Source organism: Euprymna scolopes, chromosome 1 (genome assembly GCF_053919585.1).
Source record: "Euprymna scolopes isolate OS-2025 chromosome 1, ASM5391958v1, whole genome shotgun sequence".
NCBI classification, from domain to species: domain Eukaryota; kingdom Metazoa; phylum Mollusca; class Cephalopoda; order Sepiida; family Sepiolidae; genus Euprymna; species Euprymna scolopes.
In genome coordinates, this window is record NC_136482.1 from 158,888,142 (window position 1) to 158,903,825 (window position 15,684).

General features: G+C 36.2%; 1 protein-coding gene across 1 annotated transcript in view; it reads right to left on the reverse strand.

Annotated features, from left to right (window-relative positions):
* LOC145276903 (sodium- and chloride-dependent taurine transporter-like) overlaps positions 1-15,684 on the reverse strand; it is a 172,817-nt gene that overhangs the window by 62,820 nt on the left and 94,313 nt on the right. Inside the window, exons 3-4 of the mRNA XM_080128355.1 lie at positions 7,226-7,478; positions 3,957-4,089 (exon numbers count right to left, since the gene is read on the reverse strand). Of these exons, the coding sequence (XP_079984481.1) occupies positions 3,957-4,089; positions 7,226-7,478 (386 nt within the window). The remainder of the gene's footprint in view (positions 1-3,956; positions 4,090-7,225; positions 7,479-15,684) is intronic.

Sequence of the window (15,684 nt, forward strand, 5' to 3'; positions counted from 1 at the left end):
AATTAACTTTTGTCCGGTTGGAGGATATTGGCACAAGGATGAAATAAAAAAAATAAAACATAGAGCAAGAGGTGGGATCGAACTCGAAAATGTAGGGTGATTAGTCTTCCTCACTAACCATTAGGTTAAATAGGATAGTGAATTCAATGAGTCAGTAATTAACTTAAGAATCATAGGAGTCGCCACGCATGCGCAGAAATGAACATAGCTTTTAAACCTGGCTGGGGGGGGGCAGGGTTAGCTTGTGGTATTTATTTGCTTCTCCACAAAAGCAAATTAGACACAAGGTCGTTTTTAATGTGGGGGAAAACCAGCTCCCCCAAAAAAGGGGGCACTCTGGCAGTATCAAAAAAAAAAAATAGTAATTGTCTCAGTATGGAGGGTTTCCCCTACATTGACCAAGGATCAATTAAATGAAATGGCCCGAAACTTGTTTGCGTTCAAATAGTTTTGCTTTATTTTATGAAAAAGACAAACACTCAAGACGATGGCACGGTGGGAATTTTTTTTTAACAAAAGAGGAAAGAAACGGTGTCCGTTTGCGAATCTCAGATATTATGATCTCGGAAGTATAGGAAAACTTTTTTCACGGACATACACAAACGCTTGCGGCCATTTTACCTTTTATACATATAGATTTTCTGAAGAAACCAACGAAAGTGGTTCCAAATCTTTCAGTGCAACCCACAAGAAAGCTAATGGACAGAAACTTTATTAAAACTTCAAATATATGCTATTTCGATGAAGTTTAACTCATTTCATTTATAAAATTTTCCAAAGAAAACAATTGAAGTCGTCCCAAAATTTGAATGTCTTCCTCATTTTGCCAAACATTCATGCTCTTCTAATAAAGGAGGCTATTATGGGAGCAACAGTTTCTTCAAACTTAATACGGATATTTGATTTTGATGAAATGTGAACTATATAATACATTAATTCAGAGTGTATTTCAGTTTCTACTTGTAAATAAATCCAGATTTATATAAAATTTCAGCCGGATCTGAACAGTAGTTTCCCAGAAAACACGGTGAGCATGCACGGTCTCCCTCCACGAGTGAAAAATTTACTTCACCATGACTAATGTTTGTGCAAAATTGCACAAAAATCCAAGTCATGGTTATTGAGAAAAGTGTGATCAAATGAACGGATGAACGATTTGGGGGGAATTTTCCCCTTATAATGCCCAATAGGGCAGAGAGATAGGGAGGTGGGCAGCTAGAGTTATCCTGGAAAATCTGTTCTGGTAATTATTTACTTTCACCATGATTAATGTTTGTGCAAAATTTCAAAAAATTCAAGGCGTTGTTATTGAGAAAAGTGCGAACAAACGAACAGATGAACAGGAGTGAATTATTAAATCTAATCCCTCCTTTGTCGGGGAGGGGAGGGTGCAAAAATGAAACAGACAAACAGACAGACTGAGAGAAATATAATATAGATGATAATTGTGCACATCAGCAGATAAGTAAATCTTAGATCTTCTCGTACTAGTTTTTTTTTTTTTTTTTTTTTTTTTGTAATTACAGGTTGCGTGTGCGTGCTTTCAAAATCGGCGTTTAAGACCTTTTTTCTTTTCGCAAACACTAATCATAGGTTGCAAGAGTGTTAAATACAACACTAATCCAGCCACGAGGCAGATCCTTTCAATCGCCTTTAACGAATGTCAGAAATTCAGTAAAAAAAAGAAAAAGGTGTAAACTTACGTTAAATCATTTCATTCATGTTTCTTTTATGGGCGTGACTGTTTCATTCATACATTTAGCAATTCATTTAACTGTTAGCCACGCCTAGGATAAAAGAAATGCTTAAACTATGCATGTTTAAGTATATACAAGTTACAAAATTTTATATAAGCTTTAATTTTCTGTCATGAATCCTCAGCCTGAAGGAGTAAAATCTTTAGCTGGTTTGAAGGCGGTATCTAATTATATATATATATATATATATATATATATATGTAGCACAAAACTTTGTTGAAATTCAAAGACTTACATTTTTTTCCTTTAATATAGCTCTTGTTTATTTCATCTTGGATCTCTTTATTACAGCCGTCTGGTAAATGGGATGATAATTCTATGATTTTATGTTTTCATAAAAATTTTCTTTCTCACCAACTCGCCAGATGTGATTTCCATCGGATATTACCAACAAAATTTTGGTAACATCGATATACATTGAAATTAACAATATTTCAAAAATAAACATTTATAATATATATATATAAAAAAATAAAACCTGACTTTCACCTGACTATCCATTCACGTGAAATCACCTTTTTCTTCACCATATTCCCCCTGCTTCACTTTTTGTTATCAAGTAAGATCTTTGACTTACTTGCAGTTTCATCAAATACTTTTGTATGCAAAATTCGATCCCGCATTTTGCTAATTCCTACCCTCTGATGAGAAGAAAAGTATTTCTTCAAAACTCCGCGGATTAAGGACTATCCACTTATTTAGTGTTTCCTTTTCAGATTAAATATGTTTTTAACTCTTTTTCAAAGTGTTTTGAACATGTATTAACTATTTGCTCTTATATATATATATATTATACATATATATGAGATAAAAATGGAAAACGGCAGAGTACATTTCAAAATTTGAACTGTTATAAGGACTTTATCAAGAATGACAAGTCAAAACGGTCGTCTCTTTTTCGACTTGTCAGCCTTGAAATGCCCTTGTAACAGTTAGGCGAAAAATTAAGATGTATTCTTTAGTTGTAAGCAGTCCATTTTTTATTTTATCTCATACCAACGCTAAATATATATATAAAAAAAACTATCTCAAGAATATACAGATAAGGAAGGCTCTGTAAACTATCTCAAGATCAAGGTTTGATGACTAATGTTTTTAAAAATGAGTGGTCTCAGCAACACTAAGTATCAATTCTGCCACACAGAAATGATAACATACCACAAGGAACTGTTGGAAATATAATATATATATATAAGGCACAATGTCTGTCTTCATATTTTCAAACTATCTCTTCCAAAACTAAAATTTGCAGAACGGCACTAGGGGCTCAAATGATTGGATTTTTTATGGATAATTCTTTTATTGGTCTTTAGCCGGTTAAAATAGTTAAGGGGTCAAAAAGGGGTCAAAATTGAAAAAAAATCGTTATTCATTTTGTACATTCATGTTAGTTTATTTTTGATCAGTTCACATGTGTGTCATGTTGGTACAGTAGTAACGATAACAGCTTTGAATGCTACAATTTTGCTTTCGGTTTCGATTCTAGCTGATGGCACCCAAATTTTTTTTTTTTTTTTTTTTTTTTTACTTTTGAAATCACGACTATAATACATACAGGTCGGTTTTTAATGTGGGTTGAAACCAGCTCCCCAAAAAGGGGCACTCTGGTTAACAACAAAAATAAAAAAATGTATCAGTCATGAAGGATTTCTCCTGCATTAACCGAGACCAAAAATAAAAGTGTAGTATCTGAAGAACAGATACTACACTTTGAGGTATTTATTTGCTCCCCCCACTGAGCAAATTAGGCACAAGGCCGATTTTTAAAGTGAGGAGTGAAGGGGAAATGGGGACCAACTCCCCACGGAGTAGGGGAGCTAGATAGTGACAATTGGTATGAAGGGTTGCCCCTACATTGACCAAGGTCTTATATGTGGGGTCGCCCCCACATATGGTCTTTGCTTGCAGTATCTGCCGGAACAGATACTACACTTTGATCTTGGTCTTTTTATATATTTTTGTTTATGCATTTTTATTTAACTGTTACTGTGTCTTTCTCGTCATTTATTCAACCACTTACACCACAACACTATCATTGCATCCTTAATCCTCCTGTTTTGCTTTTTTTGTGTGTGTGTGTGGGGGGGGGTCGTTTAATGCTGATATGCCGTAAAGCAAAACAAAGAAACTTGTACTGGAGGGGAGGTCCTTCTTCAAGTGAGGGATATGTTGTTTCAGCATTTCTGATTTCACACTTACCTTTCCAGATGATTTAATCCCTTTGCAAATGCAGATGTAGACAACGATCCAGGCCAAAAGAAGACAAAGAACCAGATCCCACTTAAAGGATCCCATGTCTTCCACACCCGATGTTATTCTTAGTACATTTCGCCTGTTAAAAAAGAAAAAAAAGAACATAAAAGCACGATAATGTAAATAAGGGAACGAAACCAATTAATGACACTGTGAAAAATCTAAAGAGTGCTTTCTTTATTTAAATTCTATTTTTAAGATCCAAATACTCTGAAAATAAGAATTTTCATATTGAAAATTAAATATTCATTTTTTTTTTTTAAAATGTATCTGATATCTAAGATTAAGTTACTGTTTCTTGAAGTGTTACATTGATAGCATGGAATCTGGCGAACGGATATTTGATTCTACTTAGCCAATTTGTTTTGTTTTCTTTCAAACATTTATTTTTTCTGATTTACCTTCTTTAAAAAAAATACTTATCCCAGATAGGAAGTTTGTTTTCTTTTTTTAATGTCTAGTTAGAATTTTCTTTCTATAAAACTAGCCTGGGGGCCTGGCGTGGCCCGGGTGTTTGGAGGTGTGTGTTGAACAACAAAAAAAAAGTGGTACTAGGCAGGCAGGCTCGAACCCGTATCGCGAAGGAGGAAAAGAACATGTAAAAAAAGTGACGTCTTTGGCGTTGCATCCATTGCCAAACCGGAAGTGACGAAGGTTTAAATTAAGGCTAGTCAGTAGAAAAAGAGTGGATGACTTTCGAAAATATATGAAAAAAGCGACCCCTCATTGTAGAAAAGTGCCCTGTTGAGGGTGAAGAAATTAGTGCTTTTAGCCAATTTTTCGATATTTGTCCAAATGATTGGTAAAATTATTTATTACAAGGAATTGGTCATCTATATATAAAAGGCGACGCACGCATTTTTGTATGTCCGAAAAAACGCTTTTTTTGCTAGGATTCTCGGGGAGGGGCTTACTATGTCTTAGAACTGTTTATATACCTCCTAGATAATAATGTCTAGGCTTTGCGAGCTCACGTTGCATCTAGATTTATTTACGTCGACTTTTACACAATTCTTACTATTTCGGCCCCTCTCGTGTTGATTCAGCTTTTTCGTATAAAAGCAAAACTAATGTGCAACTAAGGTGCTGTTCTCGGCCTACGGGGCCGGCAGCGTCTAGAAACCAAAGGACGTTTGGTCAATGTCGGTGAAAACTGTCACATCAGACAATTGCTTTCATTCAGACACTCCCCTAATAAAGGGGAGCTGATTTTCCCCACACGTTGGAGAAAGAAAACCAAAGTTGGGTAAAAAAACAAACCCAAAAGAACTACCCCGCAGTAAAAATTAAGTGTGGAATTTAATTTCCTTTGACCTAATTAAATTTGCAGCGTATCTGCGAGTTGTGTGTTTAAAACGTTAAATTGTAATTCGTTTGTTACTTTCCTTTCGTTGGCGCGTGGGTAACTTATCAAGTTTTTCGCCTCAACGTTCCGGGTTCGATCCTACCTAGCTACCAAAACTTTTTTTTTATTTTACTTTTTTTCTTTTTACATCATGTTCGCTGGGTTTTTTTTGTTTTGTTTTTCCGATTTTTTTGGATCTACCCCCACCCCCCAACACACACACGCCTACAAAAAACTTTTTCACTGTATTTTTTTGTTTTATCTGTTTTTTTAATTTGTTTTCGAGCCTACCTTTCTACAAAAACATTTTTCATTTTTGATCTACCCCCCTCCCGCCAACACACACACACACACACACACACCTAAAAACACCCGGACAACGCCGGGTATCCCCGCTAGTCTATAATATAAATCTTATCTGTCTGTTTAAATGTATGTATGCATGGCTGCCTAAAACTTTCCACAGAGGCGATAGATTTTCACAAAATCGGTATCGTTTTGAAGCTCGACCCTTCGGACGACAGATATCGAAAAATTGGCTGACAACATTAATTCTTTTCAACTGGGCACTTTTCTACAGGGAGGGGTAGCAAAAATCCTTCCTTCATGACAATTTAGCCAAACACACATGCGCAAAAAACGTTCTTTCTTGAATTAGTTTAAATAAAAAAAACATAACTTCGCGACCATAGATTAGTCGTTATAGTGACAGTATCGTTAGCTTAAGATTGCACGTTCGAGCTGAGGTATCATATTTTTTCGATTTTTAAAGTTTTAATATTGAAACAGAGGTTACTTATGCCATTTTTTCGTTCGTTTTTTTTTTCATCACGTTTGCTGCTTTTTCTTGTTTTTGTTTTCCCGATTTTTTTTAAAAGAAGTTTTAACATTTAAACAGGGTTATTTATGCCATTTTCTTTTTCGTTAGCTTATTCTTTATTTTGCATCACGTTCGCTGTTTTTTTTTTGTTGTTGTTTTTGTTTTTCCGATTTAAAAAAAATGAAGGTTATATTCAAACAGGGTTATTACGTTCGCTTATTCTTTATTTTCCATTTTGTTTTGATCCTCCCCACACACATCTCACCACACCCGGACAACGCCGGGTACCCCCTCTAGTAACTATTAAACGACAGTCACTCGGAAGAAAAAAAGACGTAAGCGTGACACACAATAACACACATGCTATCGTATTGCTATATAGACATTATTTTTTACTCATTTATCTTTTTCCTTCGATCCTTCTGTGATTTCTTCAACTTTGCTTTTTTATGAAACACATTTTTTACATGCCTATCTTAGCATCATTTATTAAATGTAAATTTCATACTCTATGCCCGTGTCCATATTGTCACTCCTGTTTTTTTTTTCTGTTACATAGGAGTCACCACTTATAGGATAAGAATTAATGTGTGTACAGTAGTCAATGGGAGAATGGAAATTAGGTAGATTGGATTACTTAAGGGGGCAGTTTATCAAGAATTTGTTTATGTTGGACTTGAGGGCAACCATGTTGTAGTCAGCTGGAAAGTAGGAAAACGGAAAAGAATTCCACAGGCGTGCAGTTCTAAGAAAGAAGCATTGCTCATGAAATCTACGTTTTGATTTAGGCACGGTTAAAAAGTGGAGAAAGTTATTGACACTGGTTTCAGCTAGACGGGTGTTTTTTCGAGAAAGATTGGCGAGGGTGGGGGCAGAGATTGGAGCTCAGATGGAAAAAAAGCGTATTTTTTTTTTTGCGTTATCCATAGTTATAAAGTCTTGTTTGTAGAGAGACGCGGAGGTTATGCTGAATCATAACAAATGTATCTGTATTGCAAAGTTTGCTCTGAGACAAATTAAAAACAAAACGGAAACAGAATTATTACTTACTCCCAGTATTCCGTGACAGAGTCGAACATCTTCGTTTCGGTTTCATTGACAGTAACATTACAACCGTTGATAGTAACGTTCGGAGCTTCGTTGGCTAACCGACAGTTGCAGGTGTTCCATTCTTGGCCGCATTTGGCCCATGGAAGCGTGCCCGTCGTGAACGAAGCGAACAAGTAACGGAAACTCCACATAAGAATTATATTGTAGTAGATGTTTAACAGGATGACGATGACGAGAGAAGCAACGCCGATTCCTAAAAAAAGAAAAAAAGAAAGAAAAGAAAACAAGAAACATATCAGTGATGCCAACCAATTATATTTTTGTACTACTCTTGGCATGAATAGCAAAAGAAGCCTCTACCTTCCATTCTATCGGGTTGACAAAAAAGTTCTTGCGGCATTTAACTTTTAAATTCAAATTAACATATCTCGGCTTAAACAAAAAAAATATTGATCGAAATAAGCCCCATCACAATCAACACCCTTTTGCCAACGCAAAGCAAGTATAATTATGACAGTAACGTAAAAATCTTGCGTTCTGGTGACGATGAAGTCACTGAAGGCGCTTTTGATATCGCTTAGGTTTTTGAAGCATTTCTCACTCAGAAAGTTGTCAAGATGCTTGAAAAAGTGGTAGTCGGCAGGTGAGAGGTCTGGAGAGTATGGCGGATGAGGCAGAATTTCGGAGTCCAATTCATTCAACTTTTGCAGGGTTGGTTTACCAACGTGCGTCGGGCATTATCGTGGAGGAGAATTGAGCCTTTTATGTTTTTTTTTTCTTTTTACACAGTGGTCACCACTTATCAAGGCCCGGAAGCCTAGTTGACTAATGCTGGGTGTTGTTGTCGAGTTTTCTGATACATTTAATCCATTTGTTGACAGTACTTTGCCGTAATAGTTTAGCCTGCATTCAAAAAAACCATACCACCAAGCAATCAGTACGAACTCCTTTTGGTGCAACTCTGGTTGTGGGAAGTGTTGTGAACCTTCATCGGCGTCTAACCACTGAGATGAGCGTCGCTGGTTGTTGTAAAGAACCTACTTTTCATCGCAAATCACAGCCTGATCGAGAAAACGGTCGTTCTTGTTGCGGAAAAAGGAAGATGACACTTCATAACAGCGTTTATTTTGGTTGTCGTTCAATTCATGAGGCACCCATTTATCAAGTTTTTTTTTTTTTTGTCTTTCCAATCTGTCTCAAGTTACTGGAAATCGTCGTATATGTTACGCCTAATTCAGAAGCAAGTTCTCGAACAGGTGCGCGGATTAGCTTCGACTAAGGCTCTTAATTGTTAACATTCGATGGCCGACCACTACGCTCATCTTCAAGACTCTCGTCACCGCCACAAAATTTCTTCAACTCCCAATATGCTGTATGTTCAGTAGTGGTTCCTGTTCCAAATGCTTCGTTGATATCGCGAGCTGTTTCAGCAGTTTTTCGGCCTAACTTGAATTGAAATAACATTGTGCGGATTAGCTTCCCACCCCCATCTTGTATTTAACGTTCTGAAAATAAAACATACTCACTTTAAAACGATTGTAATTTAAATAAGAGTGAAAAACGCTCTTTAAAATGATATATAAAGTAAAATTATTATAAGGGAAACTTATTTGAAAATACATCATTTGAAATCAAAATTAAACTCCACAAGAACTATCATGCCCACCTGAGAGTTTCATTTAGCTAAACTTTGTACAGTTCTTTCCGAACGCAAGGCTCACATAAAAATATTGTTTACGAATACGCCCGAAGAAAAAAAAAAAGAAAAGGTTACATTACCAATTCACAATCAAATAATAGTGTTGATTAAACAATTCTAGGAGGCTTTTTACTTGAATAAAAGATAATCGCTAACAGCTCAATACCAAAGAATTACAAAAAAAACGACACAAGAGACAAGGTGCGAGATAACGCAATATCCGACCGATATGATTTCATTGCAAGCATTAGCCCCCCCCCCTTCACACATGCCAACGCCGCAACTTTACAGCTTTAATGTAATGCATAGGTGCACATATTGGTAATCACACCGAACGTAAAAAAAAACAAAAAAAAAAAACGATATAAATTGAAATTCAATTCTATTTCGTTTAATTTTCATTAAAGCTGTTCTTATTTATATAGTATTGTTTAATTCAGTTTGGTTGTTTTGTTTCACGGCATTAAATAACCCGAAAAGGGTTGATATGCCATGAAACAAAACAACCAAACTGAATTAAACAATACTATATAAACCAACCCTTTTCGGGTTATTTAATGACGAATCCAGTTATTTTGGAAACGGGTTTTATGGTTAAAGTTCTTTATATCTTCAAATATTTATTTGTTGAGTTTGGTTTGTTTGTGTTACGGCATATCAACCCTTGTTGAGTTATTTAATGCCGAATTCAGTTATTTTGGAAATAGTATTCATGTTGCACAGTTATTTTGTAAAAGTTTTTATTCTTCAAACTCTGTGTATTGTCAATCACTAGTTTGTAGTGGATTTTATCGTTTTTGTTCCCTGCCCTGCAGAACATGAATGTGTTTTGCAATGGGAGAGGGGAAGGGTTACAGTATTAATGTTTGGTACATTTTAAGTTAGGAAACCAGTCAGGAAGTGGGGGAGATAGAAAAAGAAAAGGGAAATGGGAAGAAGGAAAAAGAGGAAAGGTGGGTTGTTATTGTTTTTTGCAGAACATAATTACGTTTTGCAAAAGGAAGTAGAAAAACAAAAACCATCAATGTTACGTGCATCTGTCTCAGAGAGCCAATATCTTCAGACAGCCTGATCTGGTAGCACCAGCTTTAATTCAGGACAATATATTAAGATATTTATGACGATGATGGAAGGATGCTTCCCAACACCTTGGAAAACTTCAGTCTGTCCGGTGTTGAAAAATACTAAGATTGTCCTACTGCGTCTCAGTACAGATCGATCAGCCTCCTGTGTGGCATGGGTAAGTTGTTAAAGTCCATGATACAGTAGTAAACCATCCCAGTAAAAACAGCCTATTCAACAACATGCAATATGGTTTCCATTCTGAGTGATCAACAGCTGATGTGCTGACATAGTATCACACACGATTAGTGAATCTATTAATAATGGCTTCGTTTCCAGAGCAATAGTTCTTGACATATCTAAAACATTTGATAGGGTTTGGCATCAAGCTCTACTTCATAAAATTCCCAGCTAAGGAATAGCTGAAAATTACCTCTCAACCATAAAATCCTTTCTCTGAAAGGTTTATTAAAGTAGTTGTTACTAAATAACTAAATAAAAATCTAAATTTTATAAGGGATTGTGTTGCTTCAACTTACTTATGCTGGACAACGAACTAATGTTCCGTGTCGATTGTTTACAAGAACCGTGACTATTTTAAGTTGGCTAAGTTATCGACAGATGATTTCAAATGTCTCATTTTTGCACAAGGCCTAGTGTCTACAAAAAAAAAACGAAGGATCAGGCAGAATATTAGCAAATCTCAAAAGCTAACCTAATCTCATTTTACAGAAACTTGCACAAGATTGCAAAAGAGTTCCTACTTAATTGCCTCCCCACGAGGGCAGAGTTAGACACAAAGTCTGTTTTTAATGCGGGGAAAATCCAAGTTCCCCCAAGAAAGTGTACTGAGGATAGGGACAAAAATAAAAATTGTTTCAGTCATGAAGGATTTCTACTCCACTGACCGAAGACAGAAAAGGTGAAGGGTAGCATCAGAACAAATTCTTCACTGTGATCTTGGCCCAAGGGACATAGGGATGATCACGAAAGAGTTATAAGCATGAGAAGGACTAAAAAAAAAAAAAACATTGCGGAGTCGGGACTAATTTTCGTCAGGAAATTAAATTACACTTCTAAAGAGAGAGAGAGGAGAGAAGGGAGAGAGAGAGGAGAGAAGGGAGAGAGAGAGGAGAGAAGGGAGAGAGAGAGAAAGAAGGGAGAGAGAGAGAGAGAGAAGGGAGAGAGAGAGAGAGAGAGGAGAGAAGGGAGAGAGAGAGAGGAGAGAAGGGAGAGAGAGAGGAGAGAAGGGAGAGAGAGAGAGGAGAGAAGGGAGAGAGAGAGGAGAGAAGGGAGAGAGAGAGGAGAGAAGGGGGAGAGAGAGGAGAGAAGGGAGAGAGAGAGGAGAGAAGGGAGAGAGAGAGGAGAGACGGGAGAGAGAGAGGAGAGAAGGGAGAGAGAGAGGAGAGACGGGAGAGAGATAGGAGAGAAGGGAGAGAGAGAGGAGAGAAGGGAGAGAGAGAGGAGAGAAGGAGAGAGAGAGAGAAAGGAGAGAGAGAGAAAGGAGAGAGAGAGAGAGGAGAGAGAGAGAAAGGAGAGAGAGAGAAAGGAGAGAGAGAGAAAGGAGAGAGAGAGAAAGGAGAGAGAGAGAGAAAGGAGAGAGAGAGAGAAAGGAGAGAGAGAGGAGAGAGAGAGAGAAAGGAGAGAGAGGAGAGAGAGAGAGAGAGAAAGGAGAGAGAGAGAGAAAGGAGAGAGAGAGAGAAAGGAGAGAGAGAGGAGAGAGAGAGAGGAGAGAAGGGAAAGAGGAGATAAGGAGGAGATAAGACGAGATAAGGAGGAGATAAGACGAGATAAGGAGGAGATAAGACGAGGTAAGGGGAGATAAGACGAGATAAGGGAGATAAGACGAGATAAGGGGAGATAAGACAAGATAAGGGGAGATAAGACAAGATAAGGGGAGATAAAAGAAGATAAGGGGAGATAAAAGAAGATAAGGGGAGATAAAAGAAGATAAGGGGAGGGAGAAGAGAAAGAGAGAAGAGAAAGAGAGAAGAGTTTTCGGGGTTCCTTTCTAAACCACTCTGTCACACTCAGGCAACGCCAGGTACCCCTTCTAGTCTATTATAAAAAGTCAAAATGTGTGTGTGTGTGTGTGTGTGTGTGTGTGTGTGTGTGTGTGTGTGTGTGTGTGTCTCACAAAAACTTTCAACAGAGGCGAGGGATTTTCACAAGATCGGTATTGTTTTAAAACACGACACTTCGGACAACAAATATCGAAAAATTAGCCAAAAACATTTATTCTTTCACCCTCAACTGAGCAGTTTTGTACAGAGGGGTCGGTTTTTTTTTTGCATCGCCATTTTTCTCAAGTTATCATATAGGCTGGATTGACTTCGCTTTATTTCAACGTTCCGAACTTCCGGTCGGACGATGGAGACATCGGCAAAGACGTCAGATTTTTTAAAACTTCCACCACCCCCCACCCCACAGGCGATTCCTTACTCGACCCAGGCAATGCCGGGGAACCCCGCAACTATACCACTTTTTTTTTCAAACACCTTTTGATCCCCCTCCCCCGGGGTTTCTTACTACACCACCTAGACACACCCGGGCAACGCCGGGTACCCCCGCTAGTCACACACACACACACATATATATATATATATATATATATATATATATATATATATATATATATAAGATAGTAACTAATGATTCTGTTTGATTTTAGATGAAAACAACAACGAACAGTCACGATAGAAAATAACTTCGAGCAGATATAATAATCACATGACATTCAAGAACAAAATAACACAGCACTGTAAAAATACGAGATAAAGCCAGGAAAAATATTAGCTCTAATATTAGGCGGGAAATCTTAAAATTAACTCCTTGCAATAAAAATAACACTTGTAAAAACTATAAATCAAGCTTAGAACAGAAAATCCAACTTCAAAAATTAAACAAAAAAAAAACAAAAACAAAAAAAATGTATATTCAAATACAAACACTTGAACAAATACTCGCTTATGTATTTACAACCCAGATTAATAAAATTAACATCAATTAAAAACTAACGTGGAAACAATTACAGTAAAGAAACAGTTATCCAAATAATAATAAAAAAAAAAAAATCAAATATTATATATAAAACAAAAACAAAAATCTATTAGAAAACAATATATACAAAAAGAACAGAAAACTTGTAAAATAAAAAGTAATTGTCTAAGAGTTCGTCATCTTCGACCCCGGCCACACACATTCTTATTACAATTGGGACCGTAAAATATTCCATTTTTAGTATTCGTATCTATTTCTTTATATCGCGTACCATATTGTATGTTTCCGTTATCCATTTTTCGTTTGTGTGTAAATCCAACCGTTTCTTTATTGTTCTTTTCCATCCACGATTATCCTGAACACAAAATGGCGACTGCATGTGTGGGAAAGACATGGTCGATAATAACGTAAGACCAAATGTTATAAAGAAATTTGGTCAAGTTGAAATTACGCGTCAACGTTGGCTCGTTTGTTTAAACAACATCAAATGGTGTAGACAAACAACTTATTTCGTAATCCTATTGACTAACATACAGACAAGATGACGCCGATGAAAGCCAAACATCCTTGGTGAACGTAATAAGTAGTTGATTATAATTCAATAAATTGTTAACCGCAATTAAATCCGATAAAATTACACAAAAATGGAATACAATTTTGTTTAGTTTTATCGGAATGTCACGAGAAAATTTGAAATAACATTTTTGACAGTTAAATCTTAAAACAAGCAGGAGAAAACGTTGGAAATTTTAGAATATATCTATCTTTATAATTATATAAATGCAACTGTGTGTGTGCGTGTGTGTATGAGAGAGAGAGAGATCCTTATAGACTCCGACATGGCTGAGCAGATTTTCTTAAAAATATACAGAACTTTAGTGTATAAGTCTAGGAGTGATTTTAGTTAAGTTTTGTCTCATAATACCCCCGATAATTCTCGATAATCGAAACCGTTATTATAATTTATCTATCATCGGTAAAGCCATTTTTCCATGTCGTCGCTTAGCAACAATGATAGAACAACGGGCCGTGAAAATTCTACTGTGGGTAAGTTAATAGCATGTTTTTTTTTGTTGTTGTTTTTTTTTGTTTTTTGTTTTTTTGCATGACGTGGTTTGTAGGTTCAAACCCCGCACGTAAATTTCTTAATGCTTTTCTTTTTCGTTAACTGGATGGAAGTTTATATAAAATAATTCTATAAAAGAAACAGTAGATTCTCTAGAGTGCAACGTAGAATAACACATTTAGGACTAATTTGCTGCATGGAGGCACGTGAAGCTTCCTCCCTGGCGATTTCACGGATTTCGATCACAATAAAAAAAAAAATAAATAAAATACAGGCGTGCGTGTGAAATATTCGTTGATCACCATTCAATCCCGGGCAACGTCGGGTTTCCTTGCTAGTATTGTATATTTGAATGAACGCATCCCAGTCCTCCTTTAAATGCTTTCATCGTATTCAAAATTAATCGGTAATAAGGATAATCGAAGAGCGATTCTAGCTGATGGAGAAGAATTTACTTCCTTTTCCGCATCACAAATAGACGTTAAGAATGGACACGAGAATAAAGTAAATAAAGAGCGATACATAAAACGTCCGAATGGTGAAGATGGTACGAGTAGAACTCTGTTCTTATTGTTTAGCACTCCAAGTTGAAATTTAAGTCAGTCAGTTCACATGTGCAGATCATGGTGTTATAATCATAAGATCACTCTCGCCGTCTAGACATTTATATAAAATGTTTATTTCAACTGTATTTCTCGCAGTTAACGTTGCCCGTGTGGTTTGTTCCTTGCTAATGGAGTCAGAGATGGCTTAGTGGCCGGGTTCGAATCTTCCAACCGGTTGTAATCGTAACTGTAACTCCCTGCACTGATGATTCCCGAAAGAATGAAACACTAGTGTCTGTAGGTATTAAAATCAATTAAAAAAAAATGAATAAATATAAATATATATATATATATATATATATATATATATATATATATATATATATATATATATATATATATATATATATATTATAAACTACTCTTCCTATTTTTACAGATTTATTTAATCATGCTCTAATTCTTTTCTTTTTGAAGTTAACGAGTTCTTATTCAGATGAGCCAGGGCGGAAATTATTCAAAAATTGACACGATGCTTATACGATTGTTTATGCGCTACGAAACAGGTGCTGTCAAGTATTGATCATAATATGCTGAAAGAAATAGACAGTAAGATGGACAGCATCTTGGAATATAGACTTTTTTGTCATTTATTTGTGTATGCTCTGTAGTTATATATTTAACATACATCGAGCTTCATGGATAAGAGAGTGAAATATAATTGAATAAGCAGGTTTTATTTTCCCCATATATATATATATATATATATTATATAGATAGATAGAAAGAGAGAGAAAGAGAGAGAGAAAGAAAGAGAGAAAGAAAGAGAGAGAGAAAGAGAGAGAGAAGGAGAGAAAGAGAAGGAGAGAAAGAGAGAGAGAAGGAGAGAAAGAGAGAGAGAAGGAGAGAAAGAGAAGGAGAGAAAGAAAGAGAGAGAGAGAAAGAGAGAAAGAGAGAGAGAAAGAGAGAGAAAGAGAGAGAGAAAGAGAGAGAGAAAGAAAGAGAGAGAAAGAAAGAAAAAGAAAGAAAGAAAAAGAAAGAAAGAAAAAGAAAGAGAGAGCGAGAGAAAGAGAGAGAGAGAGAGAGA